The 22307-nt window shown below is 39.7% G+C and overlaps 3 protein-coding genes across 4 annotated transcripts; all 3 read left to right on the top strand.

The window, feature by feature from the left end:
* The first annotated feature begins 165 nt into the window (after nt 1–165).
* Nucleotides 166–3795, top strand: slc61a1 (solute carrier family 61 member 1). Of its 2 annotated transcripts, none has more exons than XM_085782021.1 (2): nt 166–297; nt 1522–3795. In XM_085782021.1, the coding sequence occupies exon 2, from the start codon at nt 1603–1605 to the stop codon at nt 3049–3051; it is 1449 nt and encodes a 482-aa protein (XP_085638147.1). In that variant the 5' UTR covers nt 166–297; nt 1522–1602; the 3' UTR covers nt 3052–3795. The 2 variants fall into 2 exon arrangements, with proteins under 2 accessions (XP_085638147.1, XP_085638148.1); XM_085782022.1 differs by lacking the exon at nt 166–297 and adding an exon at nt 765–797.
* A 602-nt stretch (nt 3796–4397) lies between these two features.
* Nucleotides 4398–8198, top strand: LOC146984671 (protein lifeguard 2-like). The gene is made up of 12 exons (XM_085782020.1): nt 4398–4598; nt 5395–5485; nt 5642–5730; nt 5894–5958; nt 6049–6102; nt 6182–6232; nt 6332–6371; nt 6716–6753; nt 6906–6993; nt 7153–7248; nt 7361–7414; nt 7504–8198. The coding sequence occupies exons 1-12, from the start codon at nt 4584–4586 to the stop codon at nt 7651–7653; spliced, it is 831 nt and encodes a 276-aa protein (XP_085638146.1). The 5' UTR covers nt 4398–4583; the 3' UTR covers nt 7654–8198.
* A 2260-nt stretch (nt 8199–10458) lies between these two features.
* senp1 (SUMO specific peptidase 1) lies at nt 10459–20410 on the top strand. Its single transcript, XM_085782065.1, has 18 exons — nt 10459–11097; nt 11288–11346; nt 11448–11629; nt 11722–11797; nt 11909–12101; nt 12233–12374; nt 12465–12583; nt 14157–14437; nt 14550–14613; nt 14913–14951; nt 15058–15142; nt 15242–15382; nt 15730–15861; nt 15996–16199; nt 16291–16370; nt 16488–16572; nt 18090–18185; nt 18389–20410. Exons 1-18 carry the CDS (start codon nt 10964–10966, stop codon nt 18449–18451), a joined length of 2175 nt encoding a protein of 724 aa, XP_085638191.1. The 5' UTR covers nt 10459–10963; the 3' UTR covers nt 18452–20410.
* The last annotated feature ends 1897 nt before the right edge of the window (nt 20411–22307 follow it).

The raw sequence follows: 22307 nt of genomic DNA, 5'->3' as shown, positions 1-22307 counted from the left end.
TACACAGCACAGCTACTTACCTCATATAACGTTGACAAACTGCTGGCAAAGAAAGGCAAGAAAGGCGGACTCTTTAGACATTCAACTTTCTGCTGCCACGGTGTAAGAAATATCAAAGTAGGACTCTGCCACCCTGTGGTGAAATAAAGGAACATGCCGGATGCCGGAAGTGGACGGTGTGTTTGCTAAAGGCAATACTTCCTTAGCTTTATCCTCCACTATCACCTAGCAACTTAAGTTTAATGTTGTCACTTTCCGCGTCGTGTCACTACTATGGGACCGCTGTCACGCAACACGGTAAGTCACATCTCAGAGCATTATACAGGAAAACACTTAGTAGAGCAGCATGAAACTATAACGGGTTTATTTTTACTAGTAGGTTAGCTTTTAAGCTAGCGATGGCTAAATAGCAATATCAGCTACTAATCAGTGTTAAATATATTATTGCAGGTTAAATTGACATTGGCCAGTGCCGTTTTGTTGAGTAACCAGTTTTCTAAAAGCCGAGCTTTTCATGTGCATTTGCGGGAAAAAAATAACAAGACAAACAACTGACTCTCATGCTGACCTGACTTTCAACGACTTGTGAAGCGATTTCGCTGCCACTGCTGCAGCAATGCTTTGCTTCTGTCATAGAGTTTGCCGAGGTTGAGGGGAAAGTTAAGTTTTCCCAACCAGCCCCCGGACCAAGTGGTGCTCAACAGCGACCATACTTTGACTTCTGACCTTTCTGGCTGAAAAAAGTGTAGCGAAAGTGTCGTGAGTCCTCTCAGCTGCCACCACGCTGATTCTCTCAGGTGGGAGAGTTTTCCCTTTTTGAAAGGACAAACTGCGCACCTGGACTTTTTATTGATCACACTAATTATTACATCTATTGTGTATCAGATAGATCTTGCACTAATGTTCAACGTATTGTAGCGTATTGTATTGCCACCAGATCTTGTATACTGTATACAAGATCTGGTGGCAATGCAATACGCTATACAGGACAAGGGTCGATCATTAGCCTCTATTTTCCTCTATTGTGAAGAAAAAAAAACATAGCAATTGTCAAACTAAGGCATATATTAAAATATTTTTTTTGTAAATGATAAGGTATAGTTAGTTACAATGGCATTAAGACTGCATAACATTGTGTTGAATTTGTGTAACCTGTGACTGAAAAACCATTACTAAGGGAAATATCTTTCAGGGATTTCTCCTATCCAGAGACTACAACAGACTAGCTCTTCTTGACCAATAACAACTGGGCAAAAACATCTTTAATTTCTTTTATTTAATCTAGGTCCTTATTTGAAAACTCTGGGAATAATGGTGATTGATCTAGACCTGGTGAGATGGACTCTGGATTGAGGAAAACACTTTGCAATTTACTTGTCTTTCACAAATTAGGTTTAAGTTTTAACTGGCATGTCTAAAAAACTCTGTCCTGTAATTTTGCCCTTAATTGCTAAATTAGAAACTAATTTCAGCATTGGTTCATTGGTTTCCTGCCTACTTCTTTACTTTGTGTCTCCACAGGTGCTGAGAAACAGAAAGAAAAGAGTTGAAAACGCCCCAAGATCTCAAGTTTGACTTCAAGTGGGTGCCGTTCATCACACCATGTTGGTGACAACATATCTTGCCATAATTTTCCTGCTTGCCCTGTGTGTTGGCCTCGAGATCACAGCACGCCGTCTCACCCCACCTCAGTCTACCCCTACCGCTGTAGCCAACCCAGCCTTCCGTCGCTTCCAGAGCGTATTCCTCCGGGCATACCTTTTGGCTTTGTGGGCAGACTGGCTCCAGGGCCCTTACCTCTACAAACTTTATCGCCACTACAGCTTCCTGGAATCCCAAATAGCCATCTTATATGTGTGTGGCCTGGCTTCCTGTGTTTTGTTTGCTCCATTTTCAAGCTGGCTAGCTCAAGCCTTGGGCCGCAGACACACATGCCTTCTCTTCTGCCTCTCCTACTCTGCTTGTTGTCTCACAAAGCTGTCCAGGGACTATTTTGTTTTGATTGTGGGCCGTGTCCTGGGGGGGTTGTCCACATCCCTGCTCACCACCTCATTTGAAGCCTGGTATGTGTATCGACATGTAGACGTCCATGATTTTCCCAAGGAGTGGATCCCCAGCACCTTCACCAAAGCTGCTACCTGGAACCATGGCCTCGCCGTTGGAGCAGGGCTAGTGGCTAACTTGCTGGCAGAATGGCTCCACCTAGGGCCAGTGGCTCCCTTTCTCCTGGCTGTGCCCTGCCTGGTGTGCTGTGGTTGGGTGGTGCTAACAGACTGGGGCAAGGAAGAGGCTGAAGGAGCAACTGAGGTGGACAAACAGACACTTCTTCTTGGCAATCCAAATGGAGGTGTGACCCGTTTGTCTGCGAAGGCCAGGTTCTCACGCAGCTGCCACGAGGGGCTGCGCTGCCTGCTTTCAGACAGAAGAGTCATGCTCTTGGGTGGAGTGCAGGCTATATTTGAAAGTGTACTCTACATTTTTGTCTTCCTGTGGACCCCGGTACTGGACCCTCATGGGCCCCCTTTAGGAATAGTGTTCTCTTGCCTGATGGCTGCCAGCATGGCTGGCTCCTTGCTGTACCGCCTTGCCACCTCTACTCGCTACCATCTACAGCCTGGCCATGTGGTCTGCCTGGCTGTGCTGATGGCTTTCTTCTCTTTCTTCATGCTGACCTTTTCCACTGCCCCAGGCCAACCTAGACCTCATGAATCATTTCTGGCCTTCCTGCTGCTGGAGCTCGCCTGTGGCCTTTACTTTCCAGCAGTCAGCTTTCTCCAGGGCAGGGTTATCCCAGAGGAGAAGCGGGCTGGTGTATTGGCCTGGTTCCGACTGCCTCTGCACCTGCTGGCCTGCCTAGGGCTGCTGGCCCTCCATGGGGAGGTATCAGGAACAGGTGGAGGGGAGGCGGGCAGTGGTACCCGACACATGTTTGGAGGCTGTGCCATTATGATGCTGGCAGCTTTGATGGCTGTTGTTAGTTTGTTCACTCTGGGGAGAAACGACACAGACCTGAAACTGGAGGGAACCAGAGGGGAGGGGGAGATGTACTGAGGGGATGGGCAACATATCCATTCATGCTTTACTGATTCAAAATGTATTTGTTTGTCTGAAAACAGAAACCTTGTGTGTTTGACCAGAATTTTGCCAAATGCATCAGTAAAGAAATTGAAGCCCCTAGGGGCTGTTTTGGGAGATGAAGATTTAATAAACATCCATTTTTATATGTTTACCTTGTTACTTCTTTTGGGAGAGACTTATTAATTCTGTTTGTGTAGAGGATGTTCTGGGAACATGGTCATGTCTACCTTCATTTGTCATGCAAATTGCTGAAAACTTAGTCAGCCATGTCCAAAACCCATGAATCATTCCATTAATTGTTCCAGATAAAATGTTCTTGCCTCAGTGTGTGTACCTTTAGGGAGATGGGATGATTTTGACAGGATATAATTAATCTTACCTGTCAGTGGCCCCAGGGGTATTGGAAAATTTGACTTGTCTTTCAAATGCTTAACAACACACAGGAAAAGACATTAATTTACAGAGAGTTGAAGAAATATCCAAAAAAAAAAGGCCATAGCTAGTAAGTAGATTGGTATCTGAATGTCAGTTCATGCAGTACCTCTGACACAGTACTTTGATTTCTTTTATGTTGGTGGTTTGTTTTTATTGAAAAGAGCAATCTGCAGTAGGTCCGTTTTACTTTGAATACTTTTTCAGCACCATCTACTGAATTTTTTCTTTGTAGTGTCTTAACATGTCTGTTATTTGCACTTTTAAATAAAATATCTCATATCACACTTAATAAAAACTTCTTTTTGCTGTAATTTCTATTTTGAGATATACTAATGTTTTATGATATGTATTCTGTCTCACAACATCTGTTTTCTTGTATTATTATTATTAACCACATCTTTAAAGGGAAATTCTCCATAGTGGTGTTATCGAGTTTAACATAAAGAAAACCCATTGTATCTCACAGTAGCTACAGTGTAATTAATGTGAAAGTTAACATGTAGAGTACTCAACTTTTCTGGAAAGAAAATGTCACTTCTGAATCGGGTTAATTGAATGCAAGGTCACTGTTCAAATTTACAGAAAACATTTTAACTAACCAGAAGTCCTTGTTTGAAATGTAGAAAATTAACAATGTTGCCTGCAGTAGGCTACCCCTTAAATATGTTTCACTGCAGACCCTAATTCCAGATATTTCTGGACTTCTCTCCTCATCGGACATCATGCAGGCAACCATCCTCCCCATTTTTACCGTTGCTGTGGTACAGTCCCAGCTTTTCTCTATGGTGCGGCTTCACCTGGATGCTGCTAGAACATCCCTCTGCGGGTGAGGGAGGGGTATCTGCACGAGTCTGAACTGCGTTGTTTTGGGATTACATCACAACATCGTCACACGGTGTTCAGTCTGGGCAAAAAGGATCGCACTATCAGAGGCCTTTTCTTACAGCTGTCAATCCTCTGTGACACTCTCTGCAAGAAGAACTACAATATCAGGAAAGGAGACACCAGAGCCCCATTGGCATCCATAACAGGACAGCCTCTAGTCTACTGCAGGAAGACAGGTTGGCACCATGACACAGGGCAAGGTATGAGCTTAATCCTGTTATTCAGCTAATATCTCCGTTATTATCAAATGTAAATCACGAAGAGATAGAACAGCGGTAGGCTACATTTGAGATGTTTTTAGTGTGGCCTAGATAATTACGTAACAGTCAGTTGATATGCGTGCCTCTACTTCATCCTCTAGTCTCACTGTTCACTGTTGTCAGATGTTTTTGCAATTCAGCTTTAAATAGGCTACTAAAACAGCGATTTTAATGATATAACAATAAGAGAGTAGCAGTCTACTTGAATCGTGCACTGAGAGCTTCACTGTCCTGTAGCACAGTATTTACAGCTAAATCCTCTGATATATTTCGTCATGTATGTTAATTTGATAGTTTTGTGATGTAGCCCGTGATGCTAAGGTGTTCAGTGTTACCAGAGATGAGGTGATTGAAATGCGTCACCGGTTGTTTTACCACGGTGCGTCACCATGACAACAAGTTTCTGTCTGTAGCTATGGTAAAAAAAGAAAAAAGAAAAAAAAGAGGTGCTACTTAGATTACTGTGGCCTGGTCCTTTTTTCTTTTCTTTTTTCTTTTGAGGATACAACAATTAATGTTAATTATTTCAAAGGACAGTCCGTTAATTGTAACCAGTGCTCTCTAACCATGGCCGAATCAAACTCCTAAGTGGCCCTGGGGCGAACATCTGTTTTTGGGCCCCTGTTCACCCCACAGTAGTCTACATATAGGCTAGATAGACACCAAGAAAACTTTACTCTGCAGGATTATCAACAGTTTCACTACTTTAAACTAGAGGATGACATTCATCTTTCAGCTTTCAGTTGCAAACAAGACCACCAATGGGTCCTCAAGTGGAGAGGCCTTAGTGGCACCAGCTCCTCCCAGCTATGAGGAAGCCACTGCAGGTATAACAAAACCTTAAGAAGGCTGCTTGTCTATGTCTTGATTTTCAACAAATAGATTTAACAGTGTTTATCATGTTTTTGTGATGGTGAAAAACACAATGTGAATTTTGGCAATGAAAAAGGTCTTGAATTAATGGAAATAAACATATCCTCCAGGCACCAGTGCCCCTTGCTATAGTGATGTCGAGATGCTCACGGAGTTTACCTGGGATGATCGCAACATCCGGAGGGTCTTCATTCGTAAGGTGTCAAAAGCCTCATCATCACATTGATTACAATATTATCTCTGTTGTGAATGCTGAGTGTCACAGATAATTTACCCGAGTTGAACATTGTTAAACTTTAAAGGCCTGACCAGCACATACCAGTTGGCAATAATACAATCTTTCTTCTCTCCAACGTCCTTAGGTGTACGCCATCTTGATGATCCAGCTTTTGGTCACTCTGGCTATTGTGGCACTTTTCACATTCTGGTCAGTCTTTCACACTTATCTCTCAATGAGCAAGCAATTCTGATCAACTTCACTGGGTAGTGTGCTTACCTAAGATTATCCTACTTCTAGTGACCCTGTGAAGGATTACATTCAAGCCAACCCTGGATGGTACTGGGCCTCTTAGTAAGTAACAAGTTTAATTTTGAACAGTCTCAAGCCAGTAATACATAACATATCTAACAGTATCCCTATTGTTTAACAGCGCTGTGTTCTTTGTTACCTATCTGACCCTGTCTTGCTGCTCTGCACCAAGGTAAGTCAAAAGTTCTCAGACTGTACATCATCAAAAATCAATGAATAGCCTACTTTTTTTTTACTAGATCAGTTACATTGTCCTTCCTTACTCCTGCAGGAGGCAGTTTCCATGGAATCTGATTCTGCTTGCCATCTTTGTATGTACAAAGCAACATGCATGCCCCATCAGAAATCTTTCTTTCTACTATTTGTCAGTGCTATTTAACTATGAAAAACTGTGACTCACATTGCACTCATGATACCTGCCAAAATAATGGCAACATGATGTTTTGCATATTGTGTAGCCCTGGTATACATCAACAGTATTTGTTTATGCATGAGTTTCACCCCAGAAAAGACTGTAAAACAGTCAAAGTGATCTAACGATCTAACAATCTGATAATGTGAAAAATGAATGCTGTCAATCCATGACTCTCCTCAAGTGGAGTGAGATTTGAATAACTAACAAAATTTTATATGACAATCATATCTTCTGTTACAGACCCTGTCCCTCTCCTACATGACAGGGATGCTGTCCAGGTATGCTTTATGTTTCCTCACTGATTTTTGTGCCCTGTATTGTATCTTGTGGTGGTTTTACTGCATGTGTAGTCACTGATGTATTTTTAATTTCACAGCATGAATAATTTGAAACATGCATAACAAGTTCTGTATATTTCTTGTTTTAATAGTTTCTATAATACCAAGTCAGTGGTGATGTGTCTGGGCATCACAGCAACTGTTTGCCTCCTGGTCACAATCTTCAGCTTCCAAACTAAGGTGAGAAAATAAAAGAAAAAATTATCCTCCTGTATTTATGTTTTATCTGATAAACATGCTTGATTCAGAGTGAAGTTAGAGAGTCATTTGTGTCTATCAGCTTTTCATACTGTTGGATAAACATACTTAGCTTTGATCTCATGTGCTTTCTACCTCCAGTTTGACGTTACATCATACCAAGGTGTGCTCTTTGTCTTCTGCATGGTCATGTTCATCTCTGGACTGGTGCTGGCCCTTGTCCTTCCCTTTCAATATGTAAGTACAACCAGGATATAGATACATTTAATATGATTGTGAGCTCCAAGTTATTTTGTATGACATACAGTACATGCTGGAATCATCTAAGTAAATTATCATTTCCATTTAGGTACCATGGTTGGATGCCACTTACGCTGCCTTGGGAGCTATACTGTTTACCATGGTAAGACTACAGAAAATTTCAGTCACATAAGTCTATTGTAGACAAGGATCAGACACATGCAAAAAGTTTGTTTGTATTTTCTGTTGCAGTTTTTGGCATTTGACACCCAACTCCTCATGGGGAACAAGCGGTACACCATGAGTCCAGAGGAATATGTCTTTGCCACCCTCAACATCTACCTTGATATCATCTACATCTTCTCTTTCTTCCTCCAAATCTTTGGAACAAAGCGAGACTAAACCCCTTCTGACCTACAGACAAAGGATTCACCTATGGAAATATAGGCAGACATTGTGAATTTTTGGTGATTGTAGTGACAATACTTCCTCTTGTAACAGCTTTATTTTTTCTTTTGCCTGATACTGACATGGTCACAAATACTTTGTGAATCTCTTGTACAGCTAGACATAGACATATCAATATTCACATCCAAGATGTCTACAACCTTTCCCTCTGATGTTGCATGTTTGGGAACCCTTACATGGGATTAGCTTACTGGCTTTACCAGTGATCAGTGGTCTGTGGTGTTGATCCATTTAAAGTAGATACAAAAAAACATTCTGTGAGTGTTCATATGAAGCTGTATGGGTGTCATATATCCATTCTTGCATTGGCATCGCAAATCTCCTGCAAACAATATGTCTGTGCTTGTTTGGAGGTATTTGGTCAACAGTACATTATGCATGACTCTTAAAAAACCCTAACTATGCCAAGTACGGTCATCACATGTCTGGACTATTGCTGTGGGTGTTGATTAAGTCACGCAAAGCACAGAAATAACTTTTTTCTTTTAAAAATTAAAAAAAAAAATTAGTTTCTGTTTTTAACAGTTTGTGACTTTTCAATGACAATCTGAAAATGTTATTTACTGGATTCGGGATGTTGCTATTGATCTCTGCCTTGATTTGTTATATGTTATATACTGTGAGGTCTATATGTTGATTTTTTTTTTTTTTTGCTGCATTCAACTATTATCATCGTCACTGTTTATTTATAATGTCATTTATCTAATTTGTGTGTTTGAACCTGAATTCTTTTAATTGCTGATTGTGTAGTCATCCTTCATGGATAATGCTGAAATTGAGAAACCCTTGATTGCTGGCATTGTAGTCTTTGGTCCTAATAATATTTAAGCTTATACAGCTTGTTTGAAGTGGTGACATGATAATTAAATATTAACATGATGGTGCCAAATAGGCATGAATTTACTCTAACTTTTGATAAGGCCTACGTTTGTGGAGGGGCTTGAATGCTATATTTCATGAGATTTGAAGTTTATTTTTTTATGACAGAGTGATACCTATATTTTAGAAAGCAAGAAATGGTGAGTTTAGCTTGAAATGAGTTTATTAGTCTTCTTAAGTGGCCTTGGTATACCTTTATTTGATGACATTGTTCCAGTATAATATTATTCTAAAAACATTTCACTGTAGTTTTAATGTCACTGTATTCATTTATTAAAGGGTGAATGTGTACGAGTGTGCTCACTGGTTTGTTTTGATTATATCTTAATATGTCTACATTCACTCAGTATTAAGTCTGTCTTAGCCCCTATTGATGTGAAACTCAGTGTAGGAAATGAATGAAGGAAGATTGTTAAAATAGCCTGTATATAATTATTGGAGGTGATTACAAAAACTGAGGCACCCATGAGGATAAAAAAAATAAAAAGACTTTAATTAAGCATGGCTATTCAGCAATTAAAAGCATGCCTGAGCTGAGCCACCTTCTGTCCTATCCAGCACCAGAGGTAGAAATGACCTTCCACACCCTATAGCACTCAACACATTTGTTTTCTCACATATATATAATTACTTTCAGGTCTCTTGATTTGTGCACATATATAAACAACAGCAATAATAATATATTCATTTAATCCGGTTTATTGTTGCACAAGTGACTGTGAGAACTGGCCCACAGTCCTCCTCCAATCTAGGCTACTTTGGCCTATGACTCCAAAGTTTTAATTCGGCTCTTACACTAGATTTGAACTCGTATTGTATGCAGGATGGTCCAACTTTTGTTTTTAAACATGACCACGTTCTCTTCTTGTTTTGAATCGTTATCAATTAAATTAGGAAGCTACAGACACAGGCAAAAGACTAAACCTCCTTGATGATGTCATGCCTAATTATGAATGAGAAAGAACTCTGACAGACAGCATAGGTCACTTCGACTAACTGCGTGTGTTTGGCATGTGCATGTAGGCTACATCAATAAAATGTTTGCATATAACTGCGTCGGGCACACGGGGAAAGTGATTGCGTGCATGTGATAGTAATGAAACTGTGCTCCTCTGTCTCTCTCTCTCCCTTTTTATTGGGCAAGTATAACCTACAGAACCAACAAGATATACATTGATGTAGAACAGCATATAAAACAACAACAACAAACACAAATAGTCAATGCATTGTAGGCAGTAACCTAGGACAGAGTAGGATGAAAATCCCCAAATGCTGACATTTAAACCTGTGGTAAAGTTATCTGAAAGAAAAAAAAAGATTAAACCTTGGATTGACTGAATAATTAAATTTTTCCTGACAGCCTAGGTGAGGCACTGCCTAACCTGCCTCACCTGACTGCACTTCACTGATTGTAGGCCTACAATACTAGATTACAAAAATATAGTTTAAAGAAAAGGTAAATAAATAAGTCAAAGATGGTACAAAAGGGACAAAGAATAAAATAAAATACATAGAGAAAATAAAACAGCAAACAAAGCAACAACAAAAAGAGGGTCAGTCAGAGGCTTCAGGGAAAAATTGAACCTGTGCTCCTCTTTTTTTTTTCTTCAATGAACTTTATTGAAAAAGGTTGTACATACAAACAACTGTACATAGAACAGCAGACAAGTGCTCCAATATTATGTATCATCAAAAATAAATTAATAAATGAACCTGTGCTCCTCAGTCAGTCAGTGCCGGCGGGTGTGACGTGACATTAAATGCTCTCCTCCCAATCTGCAGGCGACCAGTTACTCTGTAGCGCACTCGCACTAGCAGTGCACAGTCATCCAATCACAGCGTGCGATGGTAGCGCGTTGTGTTCAGCCATGTTGTGGTTTTGAATGAGGAAGAAGCGGGAGATGTTATTCTTCAACGAGTTTATACGCAATTTAAAGTCACGTTAAGGATACATGAATGAGTTAGGACGTGAGCCAAGAATGATAGCCGTTTTTCCAAGCGTGTCGGTTGCGACTTATCGCATCCCCGTTGGTATTTAAACACACTTCCATAAATTAGCTGTGTAGCTAACAACGGCGGCTAGCAGGGGGGAGTTAGCATAGCGTGCTAGCTTAGTCAACTGGCGATTTCTCAGCTAACTAGCTAGCGGTTAGCTAATGTCGGAGGAAAGTAAAATGTTATTTGTGAAGAGCGTCAGCCTTTCAAACTGCTTCAGCTAGCCGGCCTCAGTCGATGAAGCGTATCAGCTTAGTTTTGGTTTCACTACATTGGCAGGTAGACTGAAAAGCAGCGGCGGCGATTTAACTGTTATCTCCCAACCAGAGGCGCTATTTGTAAAAAAACAAAAACAAAAAACTTTTGAGCCATGTTGAATAAAATCTACGAATGGATAGAAACGAGTTTTGCCAATCTTCGCAACGGTGTGCCAGCTCCGGAGCACTCAGATGTTCACCGAGCACCGGGAGACGATCAGATGAGGAGGAAAAGACCAATTGAATGGTATGAGCTGTAACAACAATGTTTCCCATGTGTAATGACACTGAGTTTAAAAAGACACACGGTCCCGTTAAACCATATTGGGCCCGCGTTTTAACAGTTTTTGTAATGCAAAGAAAACAATAATCCGTCTGTCTGAATTAATGTAACATTTTATTAACTTTCGTCTTTTCGTTCACCGTTTTACTTCAAGTTTGGAAGATGGAGATAACATCGACCAAGATGGCTTAGTGATAAAGAAGTCACGAATGGGTAACTGCAAATTACTTACCCTAATGCCTCGCTTATATCTATGAGGTCACAGCTAAATCTGTTTTGCTACTTACAATTGTATCTGATTCAAATGTGTCTAGGTGAGCTTATTGACTCAGTCAAGACTGCAGCTGAAGGAGTTAAGACTCATAGCTCCAGTGTGGCTTCGTGGATGAAGAATAGTGTAAGCCCTAAATTGAAAAATATGCTGCCTGCCTCCTCTGGACCTCCACCTGGAGAGCCACAGCCTTCAACATCTGCAGCAGCCTGGGTAGGCAGGCCAGTAAGTATTGAATTTTAGGGGCATGACTTAAAGTATGTCAAAAACTTCTTCTTAAAAAAAAAAATTAAATGTGTCTCTTTGTTTGGATAAAGCTTGCTGAAAGGAACTCTTTGGATGAGATGTTTGCTGCTCCTGCAACAACCTTGGAGTGGAAAACATCTAAAACAGGTAAAAACTTACAGCATTGTATTAGCATTTTCATCAAGGTCGATAGGATTTGTGCTGTCTCTCATCTCATCTTGGAGAGATTTAATTACTGTGTTTTCCCTCCAACTCTAGAGTGGTTGCGTAATGAGAAGTCCACTGTGGGACCAAAAGTCTGCAGAAGACAGGTGTGCATGAGCCCCACACATCGTGAGGTGCCAAAAACAAATGGGCATTCAGTCATCTTGCCACCATCTGTCAACTCTATACAGCACTCCACTCCACGGCTGGGCAGACCCCTGAACCTCCGACCACATGGTTCAACAAGGTATTCCTCAGATCTTGTTTTTTGCCTTTCAACATTTTCGCTTGAGTGGTTGTTTTTGTTTTTTGTGACACTGGGTGAGGTCAGTTAGTTGATGATATTTGTTGTCCCAAACTGTCATTTTGTTTCTGCAGTTTCTTCAGTGGAGTGGGCACCACAAGTGGCTGTACCAGCATGTATGAGAAGACCTTTCCCATCAAAGTGGTGCAAAGCCCAACACACAGCACTTCATCCGGCCGTATACATATGAGCAGACCCCGCTGCACAGCACAGGAGGTCGGACATCGGCACGATAAGGCACCCTACAATTCCTTTGAATTTGTTTGTTACATTTGTTTATATGTACTTTTCTTTCTGTTTCTCCAGTCCGTTCGTGAGGAGGAGAAGGAGATCTACAAGCAGCTTCTGACCATGGTCTCTGGTGGTCAGTCGTCTTTCCTTCACAACGGCAGCTCACACAGCATCGTGAGGTCACACAGAGATTTGTAAGTAGTAATTCTAATGCAGGATATTTTACGATGCCATGATTTTACCTGTCAATGAAACATGTAAAGAGACGCAGAGAAGGTGGTTACAGTAGGAAAAGTACTTTCAGAATTCACTTACAGGCCAGTGGGTGGCTCCAAAAGCGCATAAGCTCAGCACTAGTGATTTATCCACTTTTTGTGTTGGTTGTGCACTCTGTGGCCCTCATTTATTTATTTAATGTGCGTACACAAAAAAAAAATGGGTGTACGCCAAATCGCAAGGATCGGCATTTATCAATCTGAACGTGAGCGTAAGGCACGCAAAAATCTCATGCCAGCTCTGACCAGGTGTACGCAGATTTTGAACCAGTGCACAACATGCAGGAACGAGTGCTGCTGTGTCAGAATGATTATTAAACCATACTAATGCAGCGATGTGGACCTCACATTGTTGTTGTTTTTATTAGTAAAATAAATAAAGATGATACAACCACATATTCATGTCCGTGTTGAAAACTTAACTCAACTTTTATTTTGAGCAACTGAGGTGAATATGACAGATGCTCATTAATCAGCTGTGTAAACAGAAACGGTCAATGACAGACCTGTTACAGTATTGTTAGATCACAGATAGAAACGTCCACGATCTCACTGATAAACAGCTGCTCAGTCTCTTTCTCTGTTGGACACCAGAGCCCCGATTGAGCAGGGAGACGAGCCGTTCCGGTGTGGCACCTGCCCAGGTGCAGGTCACCTCCACAGTGGAGGGGTTTTTTTGTCACCGGGACCTGTCAGCGGGGGATCAGGGATTGGGCCCGGTGTTTCACATCCCTCCATCAGTGGAACCATGCCATCAGTGCTGACGGTTATAAAGTTGCGTTCACGGCAGTAATTAGGCTCTGATCTCAAACACTTATGTTTAGTAAACTGCAGGAGCATTTCATGAGATTACTTGGTTTCCTAACGTCATCTGTGATACGTGCGTCTGCAGCCTCCATCCACCAGTGACGCTTGTACCAATCACAAAACAATCACTCTATTAATGTCCAGATATTTAATGGAGCCGCCCTCTTACTGTTGAACATGGTAATGTCAGTAAAGTCCCGTCTTCCGTGTCTCCATGTCGTAAAGTGGGCAGGACGAGGCCTCTAAAGCAGGAATATATCGGGGTGTGACAAATTTATCAACACCACGCTGGGTCTACACCAAAAGGCAGCGTACACACTTTTTGTAAACCACAAGTGACACCTGGTGCACGCTGATACTTACACCAGAATCTATACCAGTTTGATAAATGAGGGCCTGTGTGTGTTAGAGGGACAAAATGATCAAGATCCTACTTCCATGTGAAATCAACAGATGTACATACTCTTTGGTAGTTGCACCCATGGTTTTTAGTTGGAAGTGGCATGTAAGGAAAGAGAATCCATATTTACTGCATCACAAACTATTCATGTATTCATATGGCTAGTAAAAGTAAGTCATAGCCATGCTATATATACTGTATGACTTAACCCTTTGATTATGTATGGAAATTATCTTAGATAGTGCCTGTGCTTTATTCTGCTCACCCTTCTCATGCTCTAATCAGCACCAGCTTCCTGACCACCAGCCGCAGGCTGCTGCAGTTTTCCCTCACTGGGTCAGCAGCAGAAGGAACTTCAGAGGGAACCAGCAGCCCACCCAGCCCGAGAGGGATGTCAAGCCAGAGCTCCAGCAACCTCCCCAGCCCAGTTGGGAACTCCAGCAGGCCAGGGATCCAGGCATGGTCTCTGGACACGGACCTTAGCTCTAATAGAGCAGCTACTCTCACATCTGCTCCCTCCCCATCTGCCCTGCAGGACAACTCCTCTCAGGACACACAATCATCAGGTTGGATACTTGCCTCATATAGGAATTATGAAAGTCGTGTATTGCAGGTGAATTGAATATTTGCTTGATTCAGTTCTTCATCTTGGATTAACCTTGTCTTCGTCTCTTGTAGCTCATGATGGTGACTCTGTAATTATCGTAAATGAGAAAAAGGGTAAAAAGAAAGACAGCTCAAGGTTAGTATTTGTTTTTAGTCTAGTTTTTGTTATATGATGACCTACATTTCCCTGGTTCATGAAAATGTAATTTGTAATATGATTAAACGTAATAAAAATATGCCAATGGGAGACATTTATGCTTTTCATGTTGTATGTTGTTTAGTTCATACTTCGCAATGAATTAGATTTTTATATGAACACACAATTTAAGTCTGTGAAGCATTATGAGTGTGAGGTAAAAGTAAAAACAATGACTTAAGTCAATCTCGTATATCAAATTGGTACATGTAAAACAATATATTACTCTGATTTTACAGGGTGCCGTGTTTCCAAGCTGAGTTATGGATCAAAGAATTGTAAGTACATGCCAATGCATTTAATTGTTAAATACATAAATGGTCTATTGTACACTCATTAAATTTGATTATGGCCACATTGACAATTGTTTTTATGCCTCTATAGAACGAGTATGTACGACTCTCGAGCGCGAGAGAGACGGAGACAGATAGAAGAGCAGGAGGCCCTGACTGCCCAGCTGCTACGACAGGTGTCTGTTATTTACTGAAAGCCTCCTTCAGGTTAATTTGTGAATTGTGCATTTTAATTCAACCTCTGGCTTTCCTAATAACCTGTGTCATGTTCCTAGCGCCTGTCTGAAGAGGGGCAACGCAGCCCAGATGTAGAGGTCCATGTTCGAGTTCCTTTGGAGAAGGAAGTTCCTTTGACTCCTGTGATAGAAGAACCAAAGCCTGTGGAAGAGAAACCAGAATTCCCTGAACTCACAGAGGTATGGATGTTGTTTGTTTGATGTACTCAAATTCAGAGGACCCATCCAAATAGGAAATATCTTTTCATGCATTTCATTTCTGAATGTGTGATTTTATTTTAAAAAAATAGAAACACTTGCCTGAATGGTGCATTTACGTGCAGTTTATTGTAAATTACTTCAGGCCCACTGAAGTTAGCAAGCAATTTTTTTTTCTACAGCCCCATTCTTTTGGTCAAATTATCTAGATCAGAATTAAGTTAACAAGGGCTACAAGGATAGACCATTTCTTGTTTCTGCAAGTTCATCTTTTGGAAGAAATTCATATGTAACTCCTAATTTTGTGTGATCTGTCTGTTTCTGCTTAGGAGATGGAGGCAGATGTGAACAGAGTGCTAAGAGGTGGTAGTCCTCATGAAGTGTTAAGCGAAGGTTTTGGTCTCAGCCTTACACGCAAAGACCTGCACACCCTCAGCAACCTCAACTGGCTGAATGATGAAGTGAGTGCATACTATCCTCAAGCCAAGATCTGTATAAACTAATTTAAACCTTAGGGTCCTATGTACATGATATATGGATACCTGACCACAGTGCTTGTCTAGTTAATTAAAACTCTCCCCCTTTAATCTTTCAGGTGATCAACTTTTACATGAATCTGCTGGTCGAGCGCAGCAAGGACCCCAACATGCCATCCGTCAATACGTTCAACACTTTTTTCTACCCAAAGCTGCGCAGCAGTGGATACTCCGCTGTCCGCCGCTGGACCAAAAAGATGGACATCTTCTCTAAAGACATCCTCTTGGTTCCTGTCCACTTGGATGTGCATTGGTGCCTCTCTGTAAGTCTTACCATTCATAATTTTGTGCTTGGAAGTAACAGTCTTATTGTCTTATTTAACTGTTTTTTCATTAAGCATCTGTTTGTCCCAGGTGGTGGATTTCCGCAAAAAGGCCGTCATGTACTTTGATTCTTTGGGAGGAAACAACGCTGAAGCATGCAAAATCTTGTTGTAAGTTTTCTTTTTCAGATTTGTTTCTTTATTGAATGAGATGTATATTTGCATATTTGGGGAACTTCTGGCGAGTCACTGTTGTGTACAGGAAATAATACATTTTTTATTTCCCAGGGACTACCTGCAGCAGGAAAGTAAGGACAAGAAGGGCAAAGAACTGGATACCTCAGGTTGGACTATGTCCAGCAAAAAGTGCAGTGTAAGTCCAAGACGCACAAAGGATGAGAGCCTCAAGAAGTCTGCTTTCATATTTGTGTCCTGTCAGTGCTGTTTTGTCAACAAATGTAGCTCCAGGTTACAGTGTTAGGAGCTAGTAGTGTTTCTACAGAGCTCAAGATTGAACTTTTTTTCTGTTGCACTGATGCTAACATGTTTCTCAGTTGGTTGCACATGATTTGGTTGCACTTTTTTGTTGCTAAAGCACCAATACAATATCAAATTGTCTAATCAGGACATTTATGACCTTCCATTCTGAACGAGACAGGCATAGCATGGTGGAGATGTTTGTGTCACCATCTATCGTGGGTTGAGGGCAGAGGCAATGTTGTCACAAGTCTATTCCCAGAGGTTGACATCACTCCTATAAACTGGGCACGGACCATGTGGTTTGCATTTGTTTGGTTAACACTTAAACTGTAATACTGTGGTAATAATCAGAGGAGTGTCTGTTTCATATCTGAAATTCTATTTATAAAACCATTATGTTGTCTAAAATAGTAATATTTAAGGATAGGAAACCACCTTCAGCACCAAACATTATCTTCAAAGTTTAACAACTGTAACAAAGTACAAACACTCTGGATGGATGAATAACCTCACAGCAGGGATTTAAACCCACCTGTTGAATTACTCACAGATTCCAGTGGTATCTGTTCTCATAGCTCCACTAGCTCCTGTAGTTGTAATGTTATACAGGAATAGATAATGGTAACTTTAAGAGCCTGTCATTCGAACCTAGATTATTTTAGAGCGACTGTAATAGAGACAGACCTGTCACAGAGAGTGCAGGTAGTCGGACTAACTGAGCCAGGGAACTCCCACACGGTACATGCAGGACACCAAAACATATGTATTGCATGTATGGGAGCATATGTAATATGTAACTTCTACACTGTCAAAAAGTCGTCACATAAGATTATTTTGGTTGCAGTCTGGGATGCTGCTCCATCTTTGCTTGATTGTCCAGGTCCATGGTGTAGTGCAGTATTCTTACCAGTGAACTAGTTTTAATTATAAGGAGTCATTATAGCCCTTCATTATTTCTTGGTAACTAGCAGTAGTTTCGATGTATGAATATGAATTACTTTATTAATCCCCAAAGGGAAATTCATTTGTCTGTCAGCTCATCACCATTTGCAGAAAATGGTGAAAATTTGCAGACAAAATAATTATAAATCTTAAACTACTACAGCATCTTGTGTAGGAGTATTGTTGTGTTTCTCATAGAAAGACGATGGCTGTTGCACTGTTAGACAGGTTAGCTGGGTCGTTAGGGTACAATGTGCTACTGTTCAAAATCAATTCATCATTAAGAATGAAAGCACAGCTAAATCAATGCAAAATTGGAGCAGATGGTAAAGTAATAAATTAGTCATTGGTATTAATCAAATGCCCTGTCAAACTGTCACAGATTATTTCATTTTGCATTGCAGGTTAGTCTGGAATACTTGTAACTATAAATGCAGATTAACATTTTTATTTCTCGTTTCCTCACAGGAGATCCCTCAGCAGATGAATGGTAGCGACTGTGGAATGTTCACATGCAAATATGCGGATTACATTACCAAAGACAAGCCAATCACATTCACACAGGTAATAACAAACAGCAGTAAAAAAGAAAGATTATCTGGCAACATCATTATGGCGGTGTCCTAAGAATGTCTTGCATGATATTTAAGCGACTTTGAGCACTTGTAAAAGCATGTGATAAATAAAATGTATTATTATTATTATTATTATTATTATTATTATTAATAATAATATTAATATTATGATCCTTTTTCTTTTATTCACAGAAACACATGCCCTACTTCAGAAGAAGGATGGTTTGGGAAATTCTGAACCATAAGCTGTTGTGATGTAACGATGAGGATTGTGAACTTGTCAGCTCGCTGTTACAAACACGAGACTATGAGCTACATTCAGCAGCTGGGAAAGACTTGCACACCAGCGCATCAAATCAGGAACCAGCTCTGCCACTCTCCATCCTCTAAGGCCAATCAAGCCCTCAGCTGATCTTGGCTGATGGGATGTTGCTGGAGCACCCATGCACTGCCTCCCAGTCCTGTTCTCCAGTTTTTTTTTGTTGGTGCAGCCACGGTGCATCAGTATAGCAGCTGAAACACTGCGTGTTTTATATTGCCCAGCCAGAACTGTTTTTGAAATTACACGTTGTACTGTCTTACAGACCATACTCTGAGGTGCAATGTTCTGTTTGATGCAAACACACAAAGTTTACATGCTTTTTGTCTTACAGAGAGATGAGTACATTATGCTGCATTGTTTTTATAATGACGGCTATAGTACAGTTGCTGTCACTGACGATGTTTATACTCTTGGTATGTGCAAAGGCATATTGACTTTACTTTGACAATATGAATGCCCACAAAACAGAAAATTGAATGGTATACGGTCCAAAAATCTTTGTATTTGGGCATGAGAATAGTTTTGTTTTTTCTTTTTCTCTGCAATATTTAACATTTAAACCCAAAACAGGATTATTTTTGTAATTCATCGGATTAAAATGCACAAAAAGTCTTCACATGTGACATTGCCTCAGAGTATGATTTCTAATGAAAACAGAATGTTGTCTTACCTTGCCACGAGTATAACAGTCTTATTTACGCCCTAAAAGAGCAGGGTAAAAAGGTTTTGCCATTTCCTTCTTGATTCTTGATATAAGATTGTAAATTATGGTCAAAGTCTATTTTATGTATTTCAGAGTCTCCTTTAGTTCAACAGCAAATTTTGGGCATATTCAGTATATTTTGAATTTTGTACATACTTAAAACATATACAGCCTCTTGAACAGTGTAATATACTTTTTTTTTTTTTTTTTTACCTGTTTCCTATCTATTTTTATCTAGAACCAAGTCTGTTTTAGAAATAAATTCTCATGTATTGTGACTGCTCTTTGTGTTACCTCAGAATCAGTTTGGTTTGATATAAAACTGCCATATTTGATAATTTGATAAACATGAGAGAATGTGGACATTTGAAATTTGTCTTGGCTTATTTAAGAGTGCATTATTTCTTCTACAAGATTAAATGTGTCACCCCATGTAATAAAAAAAAAACTCAGACCAACAAACCACAGTGAAAAAAAAAAGATTTATTAAAAAAAAAAGTTCAAAATCAAACCAAGTTAAAAGTTTAATAGCTGTAGGGAGCTGAAGGAGACAAAAGACCTGCATCATGGCACAGACAGACAAACATTTACTGAGGAAAGGTTGTTTGATGCACAGAAGAAAAAAAACAGACTGCATGGACATTGTTGAACATGTGTTACAAACTGGTCCCATATGTGACTTGATATATTGAATGACCTTCAGCTAAAGTTTTCTAAATACTTAGCAATCCAAACATAGCAGCAATAGTTCTTTAGACTCAGTAAGCCACCACTCAGTTTTTATTCAGTATTTTGGATAAAAAATAATGGAATGACAAAGGAACACAAAATATTAGCTGAAAGTTGTAAATATTTCTTTGCTTCATAGATCTATGTTCAGAGTAGTTCTGATACAACAAAAATCTTTTCAACATTAGCAGTGCATGAAAAAAAGAATTCCAGTCAGAGTTCAAGCCCATCAAATCTGAGTAGCACTTCACTATCCCTTCCAGTGAAATCTAAGGCATTTCTGTGAAGTTTAATTTTCTCCTGGAAGTGAACTGTTTCATGGTTTTTAAGGGAAGAAAACAGTTTCAGTTACTCAGAGAAAGAGGAAAGCAAGGTTACGAAACAGGACTAGACGGGACGCACAAGTAATTGGATGGAACTGTGAACTACATCTAACACAACCCTATGGTGTCCATAAAAATGCGGACAGACAAGTGGGCAACACCTGCCTTCATACACATAAAGCACACCTGCCATATTGTTTTTTTTCTATAGTTCCTACATTTACTATAATCTTATTAACCACATTTGGTATGAAATAGTTCCCTTTTAATGCAGCAATTTTACCAACAATTAATGAACCAAAGACAAATGTTTCAGTCAGAAAACAAAGACTCAGTGTTTGTATAATGAAAGATAAATCCATGTAAGCCAGAATGTGAAGTCATATTGTGAGGTGATCCATTGTCATAGTGTGAGGTGTCTCTTGGATATCTGTAGTATTGCATTTATAAGGACAATAAATTAATTGCATAGATCATCAGACCTTGGGCATGTTTTTCCGAACATTGGACGGAAGAGTTAAAGGATGTGGACACAGTACCAGCTGTGAACAGCCATGAGACCTACTGTAGTTGGTTATTGCCTGTGAACCTTGTACACAAACTGAATCTACATTGCTCTGGCAGGATGAGGTAAGTCAAGGTTTTGAACATATATTTATCTTATATTGTCCCCAACTGCTGTGGGTACAAGTGTGTAACAATGTATCTGAACCTAGTGTACATTATTCATCCATGATCAGGAGTCATGTTCATAAAGTGCCAACGTTTGTGACACAGACAGAACTGAAATGCCAAAAAAAAAAAAAAACTTAAAGCCTCTTTGACATCAATGCTGAAACCAGAACAAGAGAAGTATGCAAACATACAAACAAATCACTATTTAAAAAAAACACAAAGTTGAAAACATCTATTTCTCACTATTTGAAGCACTCAACACACTATCAAAAATAAAATCAAAGTTTCTTTGAAAAATAGGATCAATCTTAAAAGTATTGAAACTGAATTAAAAAAAAAAAAAAACTTAAGAAAACATTTAAATAAGAAATGTAAAAAAAAAAAAAAAAAATCATGTGGGTGAAAAACGGAAACACAGAAGCAAATGCAAACACACAGCAATGGCCAGTATTAAAGAATCTCTCTACTGGCCATAACAATCCACACTGATAGTGTTTTCTGGAGATAAAACAGGGCAGAGCTACACCTTATCAGTTGATTTTCATGTCTCTGTAATAAGAACTTCATACTCTAATAACAACACCTAAGTCATGCTTCAGAAAATTAATTTTTTGGATGTCAGTGGAGATTCAGCTTCCCCTTTAATGAAAGGGAAATGAGGAAAAAAACAGAGATACCAGTTTTGTTCAAACTGTTTGCTATAATGTTGTTGTTAAAATAACCGAAGCATTACCACACTGAAAATCAAAAGAAAGCCTAACTAAATTAAAATCTCTTATTTACAGGCAGCTCTGTATGAGATGTGATCCCTCTTTAGCAACTTTGGATTTTCATCAAATGGAGCAGTGAACCAATATCTAGAACGTTTCGATAATAATCTCTGGAATGCTTTAAATCTATTTAGCTTTTAAAGACGTCTTCACTGTTAAATCTGTCATCAATGACCATCATCTCTAAATTTTTCTCTTCTTTCTAATCTTCTGATTGTCTGAAGCTTTGTCGAGATTGTTGGAACTATAAATTATTTGAGGGTCAAGTGCCAAAAAGAAGTGAGACCACTTCAGGTAAGGTTTCATACCTGGAAAAAAAAAAAACCCAAAACAAAACAAACAAACAAACAAACAAACAAAAAAATCGCTGCCACTTCAAGAGAAGCTAATCCAAGTCAGCACCATATCTGTTTAAAACATGAGTCATCAGCTTTTTGAATGACTTTAGCTTGTCGTATCTGAGCCTTCTGTATTCAAATATTTGCACCAGTAAATCAAACGACAACACATGACGCTAGTAACACACCAAAACAAAGAATTATGTACAAAAAGGCAGGTTCAAAAAGCCTGAAAGTATCAGACTGAAAAA

The sequence above is a fragment of the Trachurus japonicus genome, chromosome 7 (genome assembly GCF_045865225.1).
Source record: "Trachurus japonicus isolate A0001 chromosome 7, Traja_1.0".
Classification (NCBI taxonomy): domain Eukaryota; kingdom Metazoa; phylum Chordata; class Actinopteri; order Carangiformes; family Carangidae; genus Trachurus; species Trachurus japonicus.
Note: the sequence above shows the minus strand (reverse complement) of the source record. Positions and strands in the feature narration are given on the sequence as shown.

Excerpts from the sequence above, each read along its gene's own strand:
- senp1 (XM_085782065.1), top strand. The coding sequence starts at position 10,964 with ATGTTGAATAAAATCTACGAATGGATAGAAACGAGTTTTGCCAATCTT. Across the intron at positions 11,798-11,908 it reads GTGGAAAACATCTAAAACAG|AGTGGTTGCGTAATGAGAAG; the intron begins GTAAAAACTTAC and ends CTCCAACTCTAG. Across the intron at positions 14,614-14,912 it reads AAAAAGAAAGACAGCTCAAG|GGTGCCGTGTTTCCAAGCTG; the intron begins GTTAGTATTTGT and ends CTGATTTTACAG.
- slc61a1 (XM_085782021.1), top strand. The coding sequence starts at position 1,603 with ATGTTGGTGACAACATATCTTGCCATAATTTTCCTGCTTGCCCTGTGT.
- LOC146984671 (XM_085782020.1), top strand. Across the intron at positions 6,994-7,152 it reads TCTTCAGCTTCCAAACTAAG|TTTGACGTTACATCATACCA; the intron begins GTGAGAAAATAA and ends TTCTACCTCCAG. Across the intron at positions 7,415-7,503 it reads GAGCTATACTGTTTACCATG|TTTTTGGCATTTGACACCCA; the intron begins GTAAGACTACAG and ends TTTCTGTTGCAG.